Source organism: Bufo gargarizans, chromosome 6 (assembly GCF_014858855.1).
Source record: "Bufo gargarizans isolate SCDJY-AF-19 chromosome 6, ASM1485885v1, whole genome shotgun sequence".
NCBI classification, from domain to species: domain Eukaryota; kingdom Metazoa; phylum Chordata; class Amphibia; order Anura; family Bufonidae; genus Bufo; species Bufo gargarizans.
This window is the reverse complement of record NC_058085.1, coordinates 236,752,232-236,777,380: the sequence shown is the minus strand read 5'-3', so window position 1 is coordinate 236,777,380 and position 25,149 is coordinate 236,752,232. Positions and strand designations below refer to the sequence as shown.

At 44.7% G+C, this 25,149-nt stretch overlaps 1 protein-coding gene across 3 annotated transcripts in view; it reads left to right on the top strand.

Annotated features, from left to right (window-relative positions):
* The window catches only part of LOC122941356 (zinc finger protein OZF-like), a 41,448-nt gene that overhangs the window by 3,608 nt on the left and 12,691 nt on the right, over positions 1-25,149 (top strand). For all 3 annotated transcript variants that reach the window (XM_044298538.1, XM_044298537.1, XM_044298539.1), the window contains exons 3-4: positions 2,346-2,443; positions 17,502-17,610. In XM_044298538.1, coding sequence (XP_044154473.1) covers positions 2,346-2,443; positions 17,502-17,610 — 207 coding nt within the window. The remainder of the gene's footprint in view (positions 1-2,345; positions 2,444-17,501; positions 17,611-25,149) is intronic.

The window sequence follows — 25,149 nt, the reverse complement described above, 5'->3', positions numbered from 1 at the left end:
ATAACGGTGCCATCCACAGATCCACCCCATAACGGTGCCATCCACAGATCCACCCCATAACGGTGCCATCCACAGATCCCCCCCATAACGGTGTCCTCCACAGATCCCCCCCCCCCCATAACGGTGTCCTCCACAGATCCCCCCCCCATAACGGTGTCCTCCACAGATCCCCCCCCCCCATAACGGTGTCCTCCACAGATCCCCCCCCCCCATAACGGTGTCCTCCACAGATCCCCCCCCATAACGGTGTCCTCCACAGATCCCCCCCCCCATAACGGTGTCCTCCACAGATCCCCCCCCATAACGGTGTCCTCCACAGATCCCCCCCCCATAACGGTGTCCTCCACAGATCCCCCCCCATAACGGTGTCCTCCACAGATCCCCCCCCCATAACGGTGTCCTCCACAGATCCCCCCCCATAACGGTGTCCTCCACAGATCCCCCCCCCATAACGGTGTCCTCCACAGATCCCCCCCCCCCCCCATAACGGTGTCCTCCACAGATCCCCCCCCATAACGGTGTCCTCTACAGATCCCCCATAAACAGTGCATCATCCACAGATCCCCCATAAACAGTGCATCATCCACAGATCCCCCATAAACAGTGCATCATCCACAGATCCCCCATAACTATGTGATACCCAGCCACGTCAGCGGCTCATATGGGAAAATCCAAGCAAATAGACCTCTAGCACAATTCCCTTAAAATATTGCATCGCATATCGTTATTGCAATTTTTAGGGCCCTAATCGCAATCGCACAAAATTCCCATATCGTGCAGACCTAGTGCGGATGCAATGCGTTCACCTCACGCATTGCACCCGCATGGAAATCTCGTCCGTGTGAAAGGGGCCTAAAGGTCCCCCTAGCCAGAGCTCCTTAATATTTTTAAGGTGTTTATCAGAAGACATTTTAGGGTGTTTTCTAACACAGGGATTTAATGGCTTATTTCTGCACTTTATCGCTTTTTAGTGTGTTTTTTGCACCAGCATTTTTTACACATTTTTTTATTTGCTGAAAAAATACCAGCCCCAGACGTTAGGTAAAGTTCTATAGGACATGTGAAACACAGTCCACACAAGCGGTTTACTTAATTTAATGTTTTTGACCTGCTGGCTTCTTTTCAAAAATTCTGCATGCTTTTGCTCTTGACATTTTTCCAGCTGTTTTAGCATCATCTTCTCTGTAGACAAAAAAAATCCAGGTAACAAAAATCCAGAACTTGAGGGTCCATTCACACGTCCGTTGTTTTTTTCCTGATCTGTTTCGTTTTTTGCGGAACAGATCTGGACCCATTCATTTTCAATGGGTCCTGAAAAAAATCAGCACAATGTCTGATTTTTTTTCAGGACCCATTGAAAATGAATGGGTCCAGATCTGTTCCGCAAAAAACGGAACAGATCAGGAAAGAAACAACGGACATGTGAATGGACCCTAATACATGTGTGGGGAACCCCGTAGGGTAGGGCCACAGAAGACATCAGTGACCATTAAAATAGTAAGGGTCAAACAGTTGTTTCCTGGCAAAAATCAAGCTACTTAATCTACCTGAAAACCACAGCGGCCCATCCCGGCTGCATCACTGCTGACCCATGTGGCCCTACCCATAAAGTACGTTTTTTTAAGTCAAAGACATATTCACAGTTGATGGGGACCCAAATGTATGTTGAGACTTACGGTCAGTGTCCCCTTACCGATTGATAAAATGGCTGCAATATTGTGAGATGTAATAAGCTGAGAAGAGGTTGTGAATGTCCATGCCTCTCACGTTTACAGACATTACGGAAGCAGTTGAGCTAACAAAGGTGGAACTCGTGTTTAAAAGGCGTTTATGGCATATACAGCCGATATGTCGTAAGCGTCTGAGATGGTGAACACAGATCACAGCAGGCTCACCACGATTGTGCATGGTCTTGTTAACTGAAGATGTCTTTCATGATGCAAACTCAAAATTATTCACGGTTAGATGTATCCTTAAAAACGAAGGGGGTCATTTATGACCAGATGTACGCCAATTTGGGGTGATTTTTTTCCCCCGCTCACGCCAGGTCTAAAAATGTGGACATAGCGTGGAAGGAGACGGGCCAGCAGGTCCATTTCGTTCATAATTTTCTACACCTTGTTTAGGCGTTAAAAATTGTCTAAATGTAAAACAGCAAGGAAGTTGGATGTGCCGAAGTTATGTAGAGGCCTGCGTCTCTACACAACTTTGGCGATCCACTGCCAGATACAGGGCTTATTAAGACCGGCGTCTAAAACACTGATCTTAATAAATGTGCCCCTAAGCATGTTAGATAAAATTTGGATGGAGCTACAGTATGTTGAGCATTTGTGTGTTCCCTACAGATGGATCCAGTAACACAAATACACCAGAGAGGTTCTCAAGTCCTCATTATTCCTGGGATAGCTCAGATGAAAATCAGGATGCCCTGCTGGATGATCAGGTAGATGGTGCTCAGGTCTTAGAATGGTGAACATATTCTACTTGTTCTGTCGTAGAACTGCTTTAAGTCTTGGAAAGGATCTTTTATTGAGACAGACCTTTCCGAATTGTGACATTTTGCTAATTGGTAACAACATTCATTGAAGACCCGTCTTCCACAAGGTGCTGTTCAGGGGATCAAAGATAAGTTTTTATGTAAATCAGCACATGTCACTGATACCTGACTGAGATATATCACATGATAAGCTTCATGACTTATGAGAAAAGAAATCTGGACTCTTTTAAATGATCCCTTGACTAGCAGTTTAAGAGGCATTTTAATGTATGACCTTGGCTACTTGTGGCATGGGTAGTGTTGCTGGTATATGCAGTATGGGTAAAATATAGGTATTTGTGAATATAATTATATACTTTTACTGCTGCACTACAATGTAGAGCTGCAGCTTATTACCATTCTTTCAATTCCTTTATCTTCTCCCCACAATGCGTAGTATCAACATTAAAGGGGTTGTGCAGTGCTGTAATATTGATGTCCCATCCTCAATATCAGATCAGTGGGGATCCGACTCCTGACACCCCTGCTGATCAGCTGTTGCAAGAGCTACTTCTTCAAAATTACCTGTGTGTCTCAGATGTAGAGACGGTGCAGCGTGATTACAACTGCTCGTCCCATTCACTTGCATGAGTGAATGAGTGGCAAGCTGATCATGGGGGGGTGTTGGGAGTCGGAGGATAGATCATCAACATTAACCCACTGTACAACCCTTTTAAAATCATATGTGGTTTCTTCTTCTTTAGGACGGTTTCTCACGCTCTGGTAGGGGGGCAGAGTTGTGTGTTTTCCCGTTGTCTTTCTTTTGTATATTCTTCATATATTCTTCTGTAGTTTACAGAAACACCCCATATGTGGTCGTAAACTGCTGTACGGGCACACGGCAGGGCACAGAAGGAAAGGAATGCCATACGGTGTTTGGACACTATGTCCCATTTGAAGCCCCCCTGATGCACCCCTAGAGTAGAAACTCCAAAAAAGTGACCCCATTTTAGAAACTACACCCCTGAAGGTATACAAAACTGATTTTACAAACTGTAATATTAACCCTTTAGGTGTTCCACAAGAATTAATGGAAAATAGAGATAACATTTCACTTTTTTGGCAGATTTTCCATTTTAATAATTTTTTTCCAGTTACAAAGCAAGGGTTAGCAGCCAAACAAAACTCAATATTTATGGCTCTGAATCTGTAGTTTACAGAAACACCCCATATGTGGTCGTAAACTGCTGTACGGGCACACGGCAGGGCGCAGAAGGAAAATGAATGCCATACGGTTTTTGGAAGTCAGATTTTGCTGGACTGTTTTTTTTTTACACCATGTCCCATTTGAAGCCCCCCTGATGCACCCCTAGAGTAGAAACTCCAAAAAGTAACCCCATTTTAGAAACTACAGGATAGGATGGCAGTTTTGTTGGTACTATTTTAGGGTACATATGATTTTTGGTTGCTCTATATTACACTTTTTGTGAGGCAAGGTAACAAGAAATAGCTGTTTTGGCATCATTTTTATTTTTTGTTATTTACAACATTCATCTGACAGGTTAGATCATGTGGTATTTTTATAGAGCAGGTTGTCACGGACGCGACAATACCCAATATAACATAGTTTTATTTATTTTTAGGGGCGACTGCCCTGTGTTGGGGCTCATTTTTTTTCGGGATGAGAGGACGGTTTGATTGGCACTATTTTGGGGTGCGTATGATTTTTTGATCGCTTGCTATTACACTTTTTGTGATGTAAGGTTACAAAAAATAGCTTTTTTTTTACACTGTATTTTATTAAAAAAAATTGTACGGTGTTCACCTGAGGGGTTAGGTAATGTGATATTTTGATAGAGCAGGTTATTACGGAAACGGCGATACCTAATATGTATACTTTTTTTTTTCTTTATTTATGTAAATTTTAACCAACATTTTTTAAACCAAAAGAAAAATCATTTAGTGTCTCCATATTCTGAGAGCCATAGTTTTTTCAGTTTTATGGGCGATTATCTTAGGTAGGATCTCATTTTTTGCGGGATGAGATGACGGTTTGATTGGTACAATTTTGGGGTGCATATGACTTTTTGATCGGTTGCTATTGCACTTTTTGTTAAGTAAGTTGACAAAAAAATTGCTTTTTTTTTGTGTGTGTTCACCTGAGGGGTTAGGTCATGTGGTATTTTTATAGAGCAGGTTTTTACAGACACATTTGCGGGATGAGGTGACGGTTAGATTGGTTCTATTTTTGGGGGCATATGCCTTTTTGATCGCTTGGTGTTGCACTTTTAGTGATGTAAGTTGACAAAAATTGCTTCTTTTTTTTTTACACAGTTTTTATTTTTTAGGGTGTCTATCGGACGGGGTGGATCATGTAATATATTTATAGAGCCATTCGTTACGGACGCGGCGATACCTAATATGTGCAGTTTTTCTTTTTTTTTCAATTTTTTTATTAGAAAATCAGGGGAAAGGGGCGTGTTTTAATTTTTTAACTTGAAACTGAATTTTTTTTATTCAGAACACTTTTTTAAACTTTTTTTTTAAACTTTATTTCTGTCCCACTCTGGGACTTCAGCTTTTGGGGGTCTGATCCCCTCTGCAATGCATTACAATACATCTGTATTGTAATGCATTGTCTGTTAGTGTATGACACTGAGTCATACACTAACAGGTTGCCTACGAGACCCAGCCTGAAGCTGGATCTCCTAGGCTCCCGTAGAAGGCAGGTCCAGATGCCGTGCAGGGCATAGGGCAGCCTCTGCACGGCATCTGGCTGCCTTGTCACACATCAGGTCCCCGCAACAGCAGAGCAGGGACTCGATGCGATCACTCACCCGCTGCAAACCACTTCTATGTCGCGGTCAGCGCAGACCGCGGCATAGAAGGGGTTAATCCCCTGGAATCGCTGTAAACAGCGATGCCGGCAGATTCAGCAGGGGCCCGGCTACTAGAGACTGCCGGACCCCTGCAGTGATCGGGCGCACACCCCTCCAGTGCTTGCCCGATCATCCCGCAGTGCATGTACGGCGGAATGCATTCTGGCAAAGCATCCCCCGCCGTACATGTACAGGGTTCTGCATTAAGGGGTTAAAGAGAACCTGTGACCACGAAATGCAGGCAGCATGTTATAGAGCCGGAGGAGCTGAGAAAATTGATATATGGTTTTATGGGAAAATACTTAACAACGCTTGTAATTTATACATTTATATCTCTGCTTTTTCTGAACGTAAGACCTCCCCGTGTACAACTATCACTGACTGACAGCTATCTGTGTATACATACTTATACAGGGAATCAGTGTCAGACTGGGGTGCTTAGGGCCCACAGTAAAATGTATTCTAAGGGGCCACTACACAGATACATGCAGACATTACCCATTTACACAGCGGCAGAGGGCAGCAAGATGTTACAAGGTGACTGATTTATAGGAGTCCCTGCAGCTACTTCAAGAAGGGAGGTGTCTAGGATGCTGGGTGACCTGCTTCAGTGTTCAGAAGTCATCTCAGCCACCCGATGCATCTAAAATAATAAACTGTTAAATAATCTACCCAGGCTTTCACACCAACATAGGCTAGTTAAGATGCTATACCCTGCCTGCAGTCACTCTACTGTGCCATGTGCACTTGTGCAGAGGGTGGAGGACTAGGGGCCCACCGCGCTCAGCGGCATACAGGGGGATTCACCTTTACCCCTGTGGGCCGGTCTGATCCTGCAGGCAATGCTGTCAATCACTGTTTAGGCGGCCCCGTCTACAACTGAAAACAGAATGAGCGGAGAATTAAATGTTACAAGTTTTATTGACTCTTTTGACTCTATAGCTACTATAACATGCGGCCTGCAGATTGCACTGCATTTCATGGTAACAGGTTCCAATCAATAGAGTAGGTCATCAATATTAGATTGGGGGGGGGGTCAGAGACCCGGGACCCCCATTGTTTTGCTGTTAGTGGGTACTAAAGCAGATTCTCTTGTTCAAGGGAATGGGAGCTGGGCTGCAGTATACTACAAATTTTACAGGGCTACGGCATTCCTTCTCCATACACTGGTGCTGCAGCTAACAGATGATCGGTGGTGATTTCAGACCCCCACCAATCTTGTATAAATGACCTGTCCTATGGATAGGTTATCAATATGTGAGTTCTACAAAATCCTTTTTTCTCGTTAATGTCATTGGGGAACACAGCACCATGGGTATACGCCCACCTACCACTAGGAGGTGACACTAGATATGAAAAAGGTTGGCTCCACCCAGGTGGGCTATACCCTCTCCACAGACACTAGGCTAATCAGTTTTAGTCTAGTGTCCGTAGGAGGCAGACATTACCTGCTGTTTTTTTGCAGGTCTTGCTGCTTTTTTATTTTTATATTTTTTTTATATTATTTTATTCCTTTTTCTTTTCGTCTGCAGGTCTCTGCCTGCTGCAGGATGGGGCTCCATCGTGGATAGCCACTTTAGTTACACCCCCTGCAGGCACGTACTTTGCATACCTCGCTGGTCACCCAGTCCCCCTTTACTGCAGTGGCATGCCAGCAATCCCACGTAAGTGCAAGTTTGCTGAAGGGGTGACTCTGCACGTCTGAAAATGCTGGACGGCATCCCTGCCCCATGGGGTCCTCCAGGTTAGCCCCCCTTTCCTGGCCAGGGGGATGGGATTCCATATTTTTCGGTGGTCTTTTGTTTCCCTTGCCCCCCCCCTTTACTTCTCCCTGTTCCATCTTCGTGGGGTATTTTTTTTCGCCCCCCTCCGGGGTTCCTTTCTCCTTTTGGCTACCCACTCCTCACCATCCTGGTTATAGAGTGCATCCTCGGCCTTTCCTTCTAATTTAGTCTCCGGCTTTGGTTGGGACTAGGCCACATTTTTGTTGCTATGCGGTTAGCCTATCCCTCTTTGTACGCAGTGCCTTGTACCCAGGCTCCCTCAGGGCTCCCCCTTCTGCTTAGGTCTCTCCTGAATGGACCCCTCTTCCCTGTCCCAGGCCATAGAGAATCTAGCCCTACCCTCCAAATCCATGGTGGAGTTATTGGACCGCTTGCCTGCCCAATTGCAGCCGCCTCTGTCCCCCCCCAGGGACTCCTCTGCTGACGGAGTACGCTCACGCTCAGACACCAGGTCCAGTAATCGACCTAGGGTTGTCTCAACTAGCTCCCCTGGGAGTCCTTTGCTTTCTGCGTCGGTCCATATCAGGGGACAAAGTCCAATAGCGTCCTAGGGTCTCCCCTCATAGGTCCCGCTCACCCCCTGCATCCTGGTTTCCTCCCAGGACAGGACTAGAACCGAGGGAAACGCCTCAGGTTTCTCCTGCCTCATCGGGGGACTCCTCTGCACCGATTCTGACTCGGAACAGAGCATCAGGCGGTCTTACACCGTACAGAATCTCTCTGGGTGGTCAAAGACAAATGTCAACTGAGGAACCTCTCCCCTCCAGGGTTGGTATCCACTTTAGTAGATTTTCAGATGGCATTCCCCTTTTAGCACAGGTAATTATCCATACAGGTAAGTCAGCTTGCCGCCTCTCCACTAGGTGGTGCTTTAACCGCCACCGTAGTTAGCACGCCGTCACACCTATGTGGTGTCCCAGGTATGTACGCCTTTCCCTTCTCAGGGGGGTACTTGTACCACTGCCAAATGCTGTATCTGGCAGACTTTCCTGGTTCCAATGTATCTCCTTTTCAGCTGGAGTAATTTCACAATTACCAGGGGCTATTTTCAACACACCCTCCTAGTCGGAAAGTGTTCCAGGCCACCGTATTACTTCTCCAGACGCAGTAGCCAATACTCCATCCTGGTGTTAGTGTGCTCCATGCAACCATATTACTCCCTTATTAAGCGGAGTACCTGTACCATCTTCAGATGCTTTAGCCATTTCACCTGTCTGGTTCTAATGTGCCCTATGCACCATATTACTCCATTATTGGGTGGAGTACCTGTACAATCTCCAGTGGCTGTAGCCATTATACCTGTTTGGTTCTAGTGTGCACCATGCAACCATATTTCTCCCTTATCAGGCGAAGTACAGATGCTATCTTCCGATGCTGTAGCCATTGCACCTATCTGGCTCTAGTGTTCACCATGCAGCCACATTGCTCCTTTCTTAGGTGGAGTACCTGTACCATCTCCAAATGCTGTAGCCATTACACCTGTCTGGTTCTAGTGTGCATCACGCAGTCATATTACTCCTTTATCAAGCGGAGTACTTATACCATTTCCAGATGCTGTAGCCATGCCTCCACTCTCATTATAGTGTGCACCATGCAGCCAGATTACTCCCATTCTCAGGCGGAGTATTTGTAGTATCTCCAAGTGCTGTACCCTATTGGTACAATCTGTGGCCCATACGGCTCCTGCATTGCCCTTTCCTGGCTTTAATGTATGCTAGGCAATCATATGGCCCCTCTTCATGCGGAGTGATGGTACCATCCCCAGACGCTGTATTCATCACTCTTTTCTGGTTCTGGTATGCATCTGGCACCCCATTACCATCGTCCTCGGCGGTGTACTTGTACTATCTCAGGGCGCTGTATCCGACAAACCATCCTGGTTGTAGTATGTGCCATATGTCCCCCCCCATTCTTGGGCGGTGTAGAGTTGCAATGGTTAGATCCAGTATATGGCTGGCCTGTTCAGATCTGACACCCAGTGCAGTACCTCCTGAATCAGGCCCTCTGAGTGCACTAAGTCTTCTCATTGCCCCTGTACTAGGCATGATTTTTACTTTATTGCTTGACGCACTATTTAACAAGACTTCTCAGTCCTGTTATGCACCAGACAACCACACTCCATGGTAGGTTTGTTCTTTGTCAACCCTATAAAGTACTACATTATTCTGCACAGCCGCGTTACCCCATTTCATGGATGGAGTACTCGCGTTGTTGTTACTGCCTCTCTGCTTTTTTTTTTTTTAGTTACAGTCATGGGCGTAAATGTTGGCACCCCTGAAATTTTTCAAGAAAATGAAGTATTTCTCACAGAAAAGTATTGCAGTAACACATGTTTTGCTATACACATGTTTATTCCCTTTGTGTGTATTGGAACAAAACCAAATAGGGGAGGAAAAAAAGCAAATTGGACATAATATCACAACATTTTTGGCACCCATAACTTAATATTTGGTTGCACACCCTTTGGAATAAATAAATGAAATCAGTTGCTTCCTATAACCATTAATAAGCTTCTGACACCTCTCACCCGGAATTTTGGACCACTCTTCCTTAGCAAACTGCTCCAGGTCTCTCTTATTGGAAGGGCGCCTTTTCCCAACAGCAATTTTAAGATCTCTCCACAGGTGTTCAATGGGATTTAGATCTGGACTCCTTGCTGGCCACTTCAGAACTCTCCAGCGCTTTGTTGCCATCTATTTCTTGGTGCTTTTTGACGTATGTGCAAGGCATCATGAAATCTGAGGATTACCAACTGATTTCGGGTCACACTGTAGAGCTCAGTGTCAGAAAGCTGGGTTTGAGATCTTGGGTTCCAGCAGGACAATGACCCCACATTGTCCTGCTGGAACCCAAGATCTCAAACCCAGCTTTCTGACACTGAGCTCTACAGTATGACCCAAAATCCGTTGGTAATCCTCAGATTTCATGATGCCCTGCACACATTTAAGGCACCCAGTACCAGAGGCAGCAAAACAACCCCAAAACATCAATGAACCTCCACCATATTTCACTGAAGGTAATGTATTCTTTTCTTCTAGGCCTCATTCCGTTTTCGGTAAACAGTAGAATGATGTGCTTTACCAAAAAGCTCTATCTTTGTCTCATCTGTCCACAAGACGTTTTCCTAGATGGATTTTGGCTTACTCAAGTTCATTTTTACTAAATGTAGTCTTGCTTTTTTATGTCTCTGTGTCAGCAGTGGGGTCCTCCTGGGTCTCCTGCCATAGCGTTTCATTTCATTTACGGTAAATGTCGACAGATAGTTCGCGCTGACACTGATGCTCCCTGAGCCTGCAGGACAGCTTGAATATCTTTGGAACTTGTTTGGGACTGCTTATCCACCATCCAGACTATCCTGCGTTGACACCTTTCATCAATTTTTCTCTTCCGTCCACGCCCAGGGAGATTAGCTACAGTGCCATGGGTTGCAAACTTCTTGATAATGTTGTGCACTGTGGACAGAGGCAAATCTCTGGAGATGGACTTGTAACCTTGAGATTGTTGATATTTTTTACAAAATTTTGGTTCGCAAGTGCTCAGACAGTTCTCTTCTCCTCTTTCTGTTGTCCATGCTTAGTGTGGCACGCACAGACACACAATGCAAAGACTAAGTGAACTTCTCTCCTTTTTATCTGCTTTCATGTGTGATTTTTATATTGCCCACACCTGTTACTTGCCCCAGGTGAGTTTAAAAGAACATCACATGCTTGAAACAATCTTACTTATCCACAATTTTGAAAGGGTGCCAATAATTTTGTCCAGCCCATTTTTGGAGTTTGGTGTCTAATTTGCTTTTTCCCCTCCCTTTTTTGGTTTTGTTCCAATACACACAAAGGGAATAAACATGTGTATAGCAAAACACGTTACTGCAATACTTTTCTGTGAGAAATACTTAATTTTCTTGAAAAATGTCAGGTGTGCCAACATTTATGGCCATGACTGTACATTGCCCAGTCCTGGCAGAGTACCTGGATCACCACTGGATGTTCTATCCTGCAGGGATACGAAGCATTGTGAGCACCAGCCGCTACTGCAGTTTTCAGGTTATCACTGGACGTCCTTTCTGTTATGGCTGTGACAAGACTAGTGAGTGCCACACACCTAGTTGGTGGGTGGAATTTTCCGCTGCTCATTCTGGTATCGGACATGGTCCCATAGTTCTTCCAAAGTCCGGGCATTCTTGGTACTCCCTTATGTTCTCTCATTAGTGTGCTACATGACAGAAGTGATGTTCGCTTGGGCCTTGCCGTTATCTGCACCTGTCAGTTTCTTTGCGCCTTCCTTGGGGGTTTCATTGTGTTCTGCTGGTAGCTGGTTTCTACACGTCAGAGTTGTCTCTCCCAGCTTCCCCTGGCGAATTCTGCATCCTTTTCTGACATGGAAATCTGGCGATTTAATTTACAAAATCCAGGGTGCTGTACTTTCCCCTTCTGGGGCAGTGTTATACAGTATGCTAGTCATTACACTTGGAATGGTTGGTTGCTGTTTTTTTCCCTATGGTTGCTACATTTTTATTTTTCCTTTGATAATCTGGCTATTATTGTCCTCATGTGGCCCAGTTCTGTGGACCCTACTTGAGCCTCTATCTGGGTAATCTTGCTTGGAGTCCCTGCCCCAATGATTCTTAAACCATCTAGCTGGCCGGTTCCCTCTGTGGAATCTACTCATGACATCTCTGACCGCACATGCTCTGTATGACAGCTGCTTCTTTAGGCCTGGTTTGGTTCTTTTCCTTCCTGGTTCCCCATAGGCTTGTTTCCCTCTTGAGATTCAACCTCTTTTCCCATCTGCACGGGTTGAGGTCCTGGTAGATGGGAGTTTGTTGCTCCGGTTTGCAATTTACATTCGTTTTGGCCACTTCTGGGATGGAGCTTTCCCTCGATTTGAGAACTGTTCCTCCTTGGGCTGTTTGGAGTCCTCTCTCTTTTACTCCAATATCTTTCAGACGAGTGTGTCTTCACTTGTACAGTCCTGAGAAAGCCCATCCTGCCAGAGAAAGCAGCCAACCTCTGGGGGAGAAGGGAACGTAAGACATGCGTCCCGTACAAAGGAGGCGAGAATGGAGACTCAGAAAAACTGGAACTAAACATCACTGTGAAACGTAAGGCCAGAGAAATCCCTGGCCACATGAAGTGTCAGGAAAAAAGGGAACCAGTCACAGGTCCTGGTAATGCAGTCCTGATCAAAAGTTTAAGACCACTTGAAAAATGGCAAAAAATCATATTTTACATTGTTGGATCTTAACAAGGTTCCAAGTAGAGCTTCAACATGCAACAAGAAGAAATGAGCGTGAGACAAAAGATTTTTGGAGCATTCAATTAATTGAAAATAACGATTAAACTGAAACAGGCAGTTTTTCAGCTGATCCAAATTTTAGGACCACATGCCTTTTAAAAGGCCAAATCTGTGCAAAGATGTGGATTCATTGTCATTTTGTCATTTTCTGTCAGGTAGTCACACGTTGTGGTGGCAAAGGCAAAAAAGATCTCCCTTTTTGAACGTTCTCGGGTTGTTGAACTGCATAAGCAGGGTCTCTCACAGCGCGCCATCGCTGCTGCAGTGGGACGCAGTAAGACAGTCATTTGGAATTTCTTACATGATCCTGAAGGTTATGCAACAAAAAAGTCAAGTGGAAGACCCCAAAAAAATTCATCAGCACTGAGCCGGATGATCCAATTGGCTGTCCGTCAAGACACTGGACGATCATCGACCCAAATTAAGGCCCTTACTGGTGCTGACTGCAGCCCCATAACCATCAGACAACATCTGAGACTGAAGGGCTTCAAAAACAAAAAATGTCTTCAAAGACCTCGTCTCCTTGAATGGCACAGAACTGCACGTTTGGACTTTGCAAGAGAGCACTAAACATGGAACATTCAAAGGTGGAAGAAAGTTTTATTCTCTGATGAGAAAAAATGTAACCTTGATGGTCCTGATGGTTTCCACCATTACTAGCATGACAAGCAGATCCCACTTGAGATGTTTTCTACACGCCACAGTGGAGGGGGTGCCATAATGGTCTTGGGTGCTTTTTCCTTCAGTGGAACAATGGAGCTTCAGGCAGTGCAGGGGCGTCAAACGGCCGCTGGCTATGTCCAGATGTTTCAGAGAGCATTCCTCATGACTGAGGGCCCTCGTCTGTGTGGTAACAACTGGGTTTTTCAACAGGACAACGCTACAGTACACAATGCCCGCCGGACAAGGAACTTCTTCCAGGAGAATAACATCACCCATCCTGCATGTTCCCCTGATCTAAATCCAATTGAGAACCTTTGGGGATGGATGGCAAGGGAAGTTTACAAAAATGGACAACAGTTCCAGACAATAGATGGCCTTCGTGCGGCCGTCTTCACCACTTGGAGAAATGTTCCCACTCACCTCATGGAAGAAACCAGGGCTGTGGAGTCGGTAGATAAATACTCCAACTCCGACTCCTCAGTTTTTGGTACTTCTGACTCCTCTGTATTTAATATGCAAATGTATTTTATACATTCCTTGGAGGAAAGAAAGGCAACATACACAGAACTACTGGCTAGGAAGCCGCTGCCTTCTCCTTTGTGTGCTGATCTTCTGCTGAAGATAGGGCAATGGGAGGATCCAGGAAGGGGCAGGAGGAGGGGCATTTATTTTAAAACATCATTTCCCTAGTAGAATCCCATAGTCATGTTTAAAGTTTAAGCTAACAATCTGAGTTTACAAGTTTTTATAGCCTTAGCTGAATGACAGCAGTTTTTCAAATGGTTTACAGCTTCAGTCTTGAGCTATTGACTATCCTTTCCCTTCACTTATACAAGTGGCTAGTCCTGCAAAAAACATATTTACTTAATCAGTTATCAGTGAGAGGCTAGGTTAACCATGGGCGTTGCGTTCTCTGTAACAGCAAAACCCAACACAATGGAAAGTGTAAGTATTGCTGCTCCTTAACTGTGTGTTGCGTGCCATATAGTGAAGCATATGAAAAGCATGCTTCTTCATGGTCACTTAACGTGTTCGTTTTGCGGTAACGTGACGCACTGCATGCATTGGCCTTTATTCTAGAGAGTAGAGAAGTACTGTATTTTTCGCAAAAGTGGGGGAAAAATAGCAGTGCGTCTTATGGGGGTGAATGCTGCGACCGTCCGGTGAATAGGCTGAGAGGGAGGAGAGGCTGGGGGCCGGCGCCGAAAGGGAGGAGGGGCGGGGGGCGGCGCCAAGAGGGAGAAGGGGCTGGGGGCCGGCGCTGAGAGGGAGGGAGGGCTGGGGGCCGGCATCTGTTTCTGTAATGGCAGCGGGGCCCGGTGCAGTCACTCTATTCTACTACACCGGGCCCTACTCACTGTAGTATATGGTAATCATATCTAACTTGTGGGTATTGTTAAAGTATTCCAATCATCTTAAATCTAGCGCTGTACTACTTACTACTAACTTCTTGTCAGTCAGGAGGCCGGGTTGGCACTCGTAGCGTAGCTCACTACTTCAAAGCGCCTGCTCCGCCCACTTTATGAATGAAGCAGGCACCGGGTCCCGCTGCCATTACAGAAACAGATGCCGGCCCCCATTCACTACACAGGGACACTGTTATTGGGGGGGGGGGGGATATCTGTGGATGACACATAAGATAAGATGCTATATATGTGTCATCCACAGATGCCCCCACAATGATCCCCCATAACAGTGCCATCCACAGATGCCCCCATAACAGTACCACCCACAGATTCCCCCATAACAGTGCCACCCACAGATTCCCCCATAACATTGCCACCCACATATGCCCCCATAACAGTGCCACCCACAGATGCCCCCATAACAGTGCCACCCACAGATGCCCCCATAACAGTGCCACCCACAGACCACCCACAGACCACCATTAGTTCAAAACCCACCAAAAGCACACCTTTTGGTTAAAAATATTTTTTTCTTATTTTCCTCCTCAAAAACCTAAGTGCATCTTATAGGGCAAAAAATACGGTAATTAATTATAACTTTTTGTGAATTGGGACATTCAAACTTGCTTTTTTTTATTTATTTTTTTTTATTCCAATTTAAATCTAGTCGGAGTCGGTTCATTTTTTGCCGACTCCGACTCCAGGTACCCAAAATTGCCTCCGAATCCTCGACTCCGACTCCACAGCCCTGATGGAAAAGCTTGCATCAAGCATGCCGAAACAAATTTTTGAAGTGATAAACAATAACGGCGGAGCTACTCATTACTGAGTTCATGTTTGGAAGTTGGATTTCAGTTTTAGGGGGGTTTAGTTTTTTTTAGGAGGTGTGGTCCTTAACTTTTGATCAGCTGAAAGAAGCCTGTTTCAGTTTATTCATTGTTTTCATTAAATTTAATGCTCAAAAATGTTTTGTCTCACTCCAATTTCTTCTTGTTGCATGTTGAAGCTCTACTTGAAACCTTGTTAAGATCCAGCCATGCTAAATATGATATTTTGCCATTTTTCAAGTGGTCTTAAACTTTTGATCAGGACTGTATTACCAGGACCTGCGACTGGTTCCCTTTTTTCCTGAGACTTCATGTGGCCAGGGATTTCTCTGGCCTTACGTTTCACAGTGATGTTTAGTTCCAGTTTTTCTGAGTCTCGATTCTCGCCTCCTTTGTACGTGACGCATGTCTTACGTTCCCTTCTCCCCCAGAGGTTGGCTGCTTTCTCTGGCAGGATGGGGTTTCCACTTTCTCCTAGGGTGTTTCTCTTTTCCCACCTGCCTTGCAATGGAAGGAGGCTTGCTCCCTTCCCATGGTGAGTCTTTGCTATTCTTTCTCTCAATCATTCAGCCTCCAGTGCTTTCTTGTTTCCTCTCTACCCTGGCCTTCACATGGTGTTTGCCACAGACAGGCGATGTTTTTGGTCTGAGACAATTTCGATTATTTTTTCCTTGCCGGGTGCTCTTACTGTTGGGTTCCCTTGCTTCCAGGCCTTATGAAATCACCTTCCTTTTGCCGAGGGGTGGTCCACAGGGTCTTCCTTTAGCTTGTCTCCAGGAAGTTTTTTCCTTGGTTCGCGAGTGCTCCTGTCCTTTTTCCAGGCATTTTCTCTCCTGCCAGGTTCCCTCATAGTCTAATTTTTCTTGTTGGGTCTGTCCTCTTATAGGCCCTCCTCCTGGAACATCCTTCTATATGCAGAGAGCTAGGTCATTACCAACAGACGCCTTCCGGTTATGCTGCTCTCCTGTTTCTTCAGGGGGAGCCCTAGTTCGTCCAGATCCTTCCTCGGGCTCTCTAGTGCGCGCTTGTTCAACTCTTGGTTCTTGCAAAGGAATTCTAGCCCTGCTCCCTATTCTTTAGCTTCTTATTTTTCCTGCCTTTGGTGGAGCTGGGTGTTTCCCTTTGTTCCTTTCTTGCATATGGCCTTTTTTTCAGGCACTTCACTTGTCCTTGGGAAACTGGCAGTCTCCCATAATTTTTTTTTTTTCTTTGGACTCTTTCTGGTCCTGGAGACTCTCGGCTCACTTCCTTAGTTTTCTATCTACCATTTCATGCTATGGCATCTCCTGGTCCTGTTGGGTAACATGGTTTTCTTGCACCTGTGCGCCCAACTTTTTGCATGAGATTTCCTTCCCACCTTTTAGGGACTGCTTTGTGATGTCCCATGGTGCTGTGTCCCCCAATGACATTAATGAGAAAATTAGATTTTTGTACTTACCGTAAAATCCATTTTTTCGTTCAATTCATTGGGGGACACAGATCCCACCCTTTTGTTTTCATTTCTCTTTTTGTCACCGAGCTGCTGTTCTTCCTTCCCTGGTTCAGAACATGTTGGTTCTTTGCTTTTGTTTCTCTCTCCTACTGCTATTGGTACAAACTGATTAGCCTAGTGTCTGTAAAGAGGGTATAACCCACCTGGGCGGAGCCAACCTTTTTCATATCTAGTGTCGACTCCTAGTGGTAGCTGGGCGTTTACCCATCGTGCTGTGTCCCCCAATGAACTGAATGAGAAACAGATTTTACGGTAAGTGCAAAAATCCAATTATGCTTGTCCATGATGTGACTAATCTTATAGACCAGTGATGGTGAACCTTTTAGAGACCGAGTGCCCAAACTGCAACCAAATACCCACTTATTTATCGCAAAGTGCCAACACGGCAATTTAACTTGAATACAATATAGTATATCTTTCATGTACTTTATCATATAGCTATAATAGCTTAATAGCCTACATTCAGTGCGCTGCCTGCGCTGTTCATAGTGCGTCCTGTGCTGATGAATGGCAGGAAAAGTCTAAAGCATATTGGTACGCCATAGACTTTCCAGGGCGCAGGTGCCCACAGAGAGGGCTCTGAGTGCCGCCTCCGGCACCCGTGCCATAGGTTCGCCATCACTGTTATAGACCGACATTATTCCAGAATTGCATTATTGTTGGTTTTGTGTCTCCTTAGAGTAAGGATTTGGTTATTGTTAAAGTAGAAGATATAGACGATGATGAGGAGTATGTGAGGGGAGACCTACTATGGAAGGAGGAGGAAAGTCCTTCATATACAAACACAGGTGAGTCGGAGCCAAAAGAAACTGCAATAAATATTCCAATATATATACAAACCGGATTCCCAAAAAGTTGGGACACTAAACAAATTGTGAATAAAAACTGAATGCAATGATGTGGAGATGGCAAATGTCAATATTTTATTTGTAATAGAACGTAGATGACAGATCAAATGTTTAATCCGAGTAAATGTATCATTTTAAAGGAAAAATACGTTGATTCAAATTTTCACGGTGTCAACAAATCCCAATAAAGTTGGGACAAGTAGCAATAAGAGGCTGGAAAAAGTAAATTTGAGCATAACAAAGAGCTGGAAGACCAATTAACACTAATTAGGTCAATTGGCAACATGATTGGGTATAAAAAGAGCTTCTCAGAGTGGCAGTGTCTCTCAGAAGCCAAGATGGGTAGAGGATCACCATCTCCCACAATGTTGCGCAGAAAGATAGTGGAGCAATATCGGAAAGGTGTTACCCTGCGAAAAATTGCAAAGACTTTGCATCTATCATCATCAACTGTGCATAACATCATCCGAAGATTCAGAGAATCTGGAACAATCTCTGTGCGTAAGGGTCAAGGCCGTAAAACCATACTGGATGCCCGTGATCTCCGGGCTCTTAAACGACACTGCACCACAAACAGGAATGCTACTGTAAAGGAAATCACAGAATGGGCTCAGGAATACTTCCAGAAACCATTGTCAGTGAACACAATCCACCGTGCCATCCGCCGTTGCCAGCTGAAACTCTACAGTGCAAAGAAGAAGCCATTTCTAAGCAAGATCCACAAGCTCAGGTGTTTTCACTGGGCCAGGGATCATTTAAAATGTAGTGTGGCAAAATGGAAGACTGTTCTGTGGTCAGACGAGTCACGATTCGAAGTTCTTTTTGGAAATCTGGGACGCCATGTCATCCGGACCAAAGAGGACAAGGACAACCCAAGTTATCAACGCTCAGTTCAGAAGCCTGCATCTCTGATGGTATGGGTTGCATCAGTGCGTCTGGCATGGGCAGCTTGCATGTCTGGAAAGGCACCATCAATGCAGAAAAATATATTCAGGTTCTAGAACAACATATGCTCCCATCCAGACGTCATCTCTTTCAGGGAAGACCCTGCATTTTTCAACAAGATAATGCCAGACCACATTCTGCATCAATCACAACATCATGGCTGCGTAGGAGAAGGATCCGGGTACTGAAATGGCCAGTCTGCAGTCCAGATCTTTCACCTATAGAGAACATTTGGCGCATCATAAAGAGGAAGGTGCAACAAAGAAGGCCCAAGACGATTGAACAGTTAGAGGCCTGTATTAGACAAGAATGGGAGAGCATTCCTATTTCTAAACTTGAGAAACTGGTCTCCTCGGTCCCCAGACGTCTGTTGAGAGTTGTAAGAAGAAGGGGAGATGCCACACAGTGGTGAAAATGGCCTTGTCCCAGCTTTTTGGGGATTTGTTGACACCATGAAATTCTGATTCAACATATTTTTCCCTTAAAATGGTACATTTTCTCAGTTTAAACTTTTGTTCTGTGATTTATGTTCTATTCTGAATAAAATATTAGAAGTTGGCACCTCCACATCATTGCATTCAGTTTTTATTCACAATTTGTATAGTGTCCCAACTTTTTTGGAATCCGGTTTGTATATATACAGCTTGCAGTCTGTGAAATACTGTACATGACTTCCACCTTGACTCTGTAACTGCTTTCAGACATAGGGGTCATTTATCAAACTGGTGTAAAGTAGTACTGGCTTAGTTGCTCATAGCAGCCAATAAGATACCTCCTTTCATTTTCCAAAGGAGCCTTCCAAATGAAAGGTGGAATCTGATTGGTTGCTATTGGCAACTTAGCCAGTTCTACTTTACACCAGTTTGATAAATGACCACCAAAGTTTTATCCAGACAAACTTTAGGACCTGCACAGCGTGGGCTATAAACTAATATTTGTGCTGCAGATGTACTAGGGTCACAGAGCACTGCCTAGACTGGATGTAATTGTTTCCAATTGTTAACAGAGAGCACAATATGTAGGGGTTTTCTATATCAGTAGTGGTCGCATTTACTGACACAAATACTAGTAGGGGATTGAAATACAAGGTATATTGAAAAGTTATAGAACACAGGCCAAGGCAGTGTGACTGCAAAGGGGAACTGTTGCCAAAGGCTTTAGCTCAGGTCACTTTTGTTATAAAGTTAAGAATCTTTGTTGGCTCTAGCTGTAATCCAGCCTGAGTTAGAGCAGGTTGAAGTGGGATCATGCTATTAATCAGAGAGCATACTTGCTGTCTGATTATTACATAGGCATTTTTCTCTAGTACTGGAGTAAAAAGATAAGCATTTGCTCAACTAACCTCACATTTCTGCACCCAATTAGGCTTTTTACTGCTTGGCCTCAGATAGTGTGGTCAGTGCTGACCGAAGTAGTTTTACAGGAAAAAAAGGGGAAAACAAATCTTTTTCAGTTGTGTTATTGGAGGACACAGAATTGTAAGTATAGCTGCTACCACTCATCAGCTAAGCTAATCAGTTTTAGCTTAGGGACTGTAGGAGACCGACCACCCTTCTCATTTGTTCTTTCTTCTCATTTAAGATTCGACCGTTAATTTCTCTTTTTCCTTTAGGTGAGAAACAGGGATAGCTGGTGTCCACAGAGGGGAGGGCGAACAGTGTTACACCTCATCGTTACACTACCCTCCCCCCCACAGTGAGGCAAAGTGGAACAGAGTAGCCCTGCTCTGTTACCCGCTAGCCATGTAGTCACCAATTGTTTGTATCTGCTTACCTCTCTCTGCCATGTCAGTGTACAGCCAAAACTGCTTATCAGAGGATTACCCTGCTGTTATTGTGGTTGAGCCGAAGTGTGTAGACAGGCTGAATATTTCTGGATTTGGTAAGTATATTACCCCCTCCCCGCCTTTCCCTCGCTAGGTCTGTCCCAGCCTCCCACCTAAAAGTTCTGCAGCAGTGTCCTTTTTACACTCTTTTTTTTTTTTTTTTTTGGGAGGGGTGTTTCTCATTTTTTTTGTTAGAAAAGGCTCTGTCAGCCTCCCCCCCCCCCCACCACTCTTTCTAGGGGCAGGTTTCTAGGGTTCTTAGTGCACAGTGGTCACAGCTGCATATTAATCATCCTTTTACTCTTTCCTTTATCTGGTGTCGTGGGAACAAAGGGAAACCCCTCCTACCTCCCCCAGTCACTGGGACTTTTCATCACCTTCCGACACTGACCGTGGGCCTCAGGTCTGCATCGTGCAGGTCCCCCACTCCCACTCGGCTTTTGACACTTATCATTGCCACAGCACAAGTTTTCTGGAGCCATATTCTTCTGTCTGGGTCTGGCACTGGCTTTGCATAACTTCTGGTCCCTGCTCCCAGCTGGCTTCCTGCTTTACTTGAGGCCATTGGCTTCTAGACCCCATTCTGCCTCCCCTGTTTTTCATTTTTGCTAATGTCTCTGTCAATGCTGGGTGTTATGGGGTGTCTAGTCTACAAAGCCCCTTGTCATTCTCCTCTGACATTCCTGTCCAAAGACCCTCCGTGGGACAGGCCACCTTACAAGAGACCCAGAGCTTTACACCACTTACCTTACACTTACTCCTATGTCGTCTGTTTCCCCTACCCCAGAGACTGAATCTCACATATCATCTTTGCAAGGCAATATTTCCTTGACAGAGTCTGACTCAAATCTTCATTCAGAGCAGTCCTCCAAAATCATCTGTATGGTAGACAGTCTGGTCATCTCCATATGTGAGACATTTCAAATCCAGGACTCCACACAGTCTGCCCTTCATGAGGGGTTTTCCTTTTGCCTGGCACGTTCCTAAAGTGTTTCCTCCTGCCTCTTCTAAGGTGGATTCCCCATGTTTCCCGCCTTGTCAGGAACCCTACAACCCTACTATTCCTATGGTGGATGGCTTATTTGGCTTGTCTTTCCGTGATGTCATGGACCATAGCTTGGAGTCATTTGCCAAGTCTGCCTTTGAGGCAGGTGGCTAGGACCATAGACCAATTTTTGCTTTGCTTAAGTTGGTAAGGTGATCATGGAATGGGCTTTTCAGTTTTTCCAAAACACATTGTCATTCTCCCCAAGAAGATCTGGAGTTATTAGCTCTGCAAATATCTCTAAGACTTCTTTCAATGTGGGCATGCTCTTGGCACAAGCTAAAGCTTTCACTGTATCCGTGAACTGTGCACTGTGGCTGAATGTTTGGGCAGCTTATCCAGCCTCTTATTGACCTATTTTCCTCTCTGCATATCTGTTTGGTTTAAGATTGAATGAGATTATGTCCAAAACTACAGACAGAATGAGTACCCACTTCCCCCAGAACGGGACCAGTCTACAGCGTTCTTCCAAGAGGTAGGGCCTCTGTTTCTGGTCCCTTTAGTGCTTTTCCAGCACACTCCCTTCTGAGAAGATGACTTCTCAGAAGCCGTCCTTCAAGCCCTGTCTTGGACTGTATCCAACAGGAATTCTGCCTGAAGTGTCATCCCAACATGGTCCTGTCTAGATGAGGAACATGCTCCATTTCAGGATTCCTCCCATCCCCACATTCAAGATGCCTGGGTTCTTGACATTGTTTCCTCTAGTTACAAGATCAAGTTGTCTCCCTCTACCTAAAGAAGACAGCCCAAGCTTCTACCTTCTTTCAGGTGGTGGATATCCTTTTTCTTCAGGGGGTCATCGACCCCATTTATCCGTGGAACATTTAAAGGGGTTTTATTCCAATCTGTTTGTGGTACTCAGAAAAAAATTGAACAGTCCATCCGATCCTGGACTTTGTGTTTCTCAATGGATCTGTTTGCATTAAACACCTCATGAGGGAATTTCTGTTCATTAATTGCCTCCACGAAGGGCAAATTTATGTACTCAGTGGACATCAAGAACGCCTATCTTCACATCTCGATTGCTCTCACTCACCAGAGTTTCCTTTGGTTTGCCATCCTTTCCCACCACTACCAGTTTGTGGCACTGCTCTTTGTATTTTCATGAGGTTCTTTCCTCATTCATGGCAGTTCTTCGGACCAGGCCCTATCCTATCTCTTACCTGGACATCATTCTGGTGAGAGGCCCTGTTATATTCCCACCATCTACATCCTTCTGGGCACAGGCTCTCTTTGTTTGGATCTTAAACTACCAGAAGTCCTGCTTTTTCCCAGACAGATAAATGCCCTTTTTTGGGATGGGTTCAATAAAGCATCCGTCCAGATCATACTTCCAAGGGACAAACACTTGTCCCTGCAACAGAATGTCTGGTTTCCCTATTTGTTTTTCATGAGGGTCCATGGTTTCATCCCTGGAGACTAGGCTATTCAGTTTGATAGCTGACTTTATAATAGGGAACGAATAGACCCAGGTCCCGCCATCCGGATGCCTTTAAGGAACTGTGCACCAAGTTTAGAAAACTACACAATGGACTGCAGACTCAACCACAAGCTCATCACTGCATGGCAAGGGTGTGGGATCCCCAAGCCTGCACAGTGAACGCTATGGCATTCTAATAGGATCACTTCAGTCTTCTACACATCTTTCCCTCTTTTCTTCTTTTGTCCAATATCCTCTGCTGGAGCATCAAGTCCAAAGGCATCCTAACAATCCTGATCTCCTTGCATTTGCCCCGGCAGGGATGGTACGCCAACGTCATCCATTCTGGACAATGTTCTCATCTCAGAGATGGCATTATGTCTTTTAACAGCATTTATAGTTGCTACGTTTTATGACAAAATTGTTAAATCCTAAATTCCCAGTGATTCTCTCACCTTGTTGTGAGGACCGTGCTTTTATATTTATTATTTTTTAATTTTTTATTTATCATTAGACCTTTATCTACTTTTAGGAGTAACAGCTCAACTCCCTAGGATCATATCCTTTCTTGAGCATGGCTTGGACTTCACTCCCTATGTTGGTCATCGATTGTTTACAGTGGTCTCTTTTTAAGCCTCTCCGGGAATTCTTTCCATTTGAATAAAGACATTGGCCCTGATTTATCACTCTTTCACTCCAGAATTCTGGCTACAAAAAGTTGCAAAATGGGGCTTTGTAAGCAGTGTTAATTAATTTCACTCCAGATATATCAATGCAACTTTTTCACAAATCTCACAATCTTAGTCACAGTCTCACTCCAGCAGGAGGGTGGAGTTGGAAAACTAGAGTAGCTTTTCTAGACAAATGTGCTAGGTTTATTATACAAAATGCGACATTTAATAAATGTGGCATAAAGTACAACAACACAGACTCAACCAAAACTGACTTCAAATATTCCCCTCGTGATAAATCCTTCCCATTGTTCTCTTTCTGCCCTTCTCTGTCCCACCCCAGGGGGTATTCCTTTCATCGTCTCGACATTGTTAGGGCTCTTTGAATTTATTTGTCTCTGACATCTTCCTTCCATTTAGATACTTTATTTTGTATGGCGCTCGCATCAAGTCCATAATTGCCCAATAAATAAGGTTGGCCATCTGTGAGGCCACATTATGGATCACAGTTCATTCAACTAGGGCAGTTGGTGCCTCTTGGGCGGTGCAAGATCAGGCATGTGCTCTTCAGATATCTGTTGTGGGCATTTTATATTTGTTGTTTTCTGGACTGGACACTTTTTTATAGGTTCTGACACCTATCCTGTGGATAGGTCATCAATAAAAACAACTTGGACAACCCCTTTAAGTCTGTTTCCTTGCTGGCTCATCTCGCCTGCTCCTACTGCTTTTGTACAAAGGGGTTATGGCTGGTAGTAGGAGCTAGCACTTTTTGACTTCATGTCTGCCACTTAGTGACTGCAGCTATGCCACAGTTCTGTGTTCACAGTGAACTCAATGAGAAAGAGATTTTACAGGTAACACAAAAAGAAGATTGTAGTGGTGAGCATTGAAGAGGCTGTAGTACTTGCACAAGTGCCACAGCTCCTTCAAACAGCTGATCGATGAGGGTGCTGGGAAACGGACCCTACTGATCTGATATTGATGACCTATCCTAAGGATAGGTCATGAATATCATGAGTCCAGACACCCCCTTTAAAACCTTCACACACTGGGGCATAACGATATACTTGAGGTACTTGAGGTGTGTATGGAGCAGATGCACAAGCTGTGTCTGGTCCATACTTTGCGGGATTACTCAAATACCACCCATCTAACCCGTCAGATGCTGCAATCAGGAGCAAACATGTCATTTGATAGGTTACAGAAAAGGAAATGCTTCTGTCCTTAGGAGTCTCCACAGCGAAGTTGACAGATTCTTATTGATTGCTATGGCAGCCTGGGGCCTTCTGAATGCTCCCAGGCCTGCCATAGCAGATTGCCTCTTACGCCCTGCTGCCAGGCAGTCTTTTGCAGTCTCTGGTATAAATGATCAGAGGACCACATGTTCAAGTGCCCTAAAGGGAATAAAAATGTCTTTAAAAGTAAAAAAAAAAAAATGTTACATTGAAATCAACCCCCTTTTCTAATTTTACATTCACAGATGAATAAAAAAAAATAAACATAATTGGTATTGTGTGTCCAAACTATTAAAATGTAAAAATATCATGTTTGGTCAATGTTGTAAACGAGG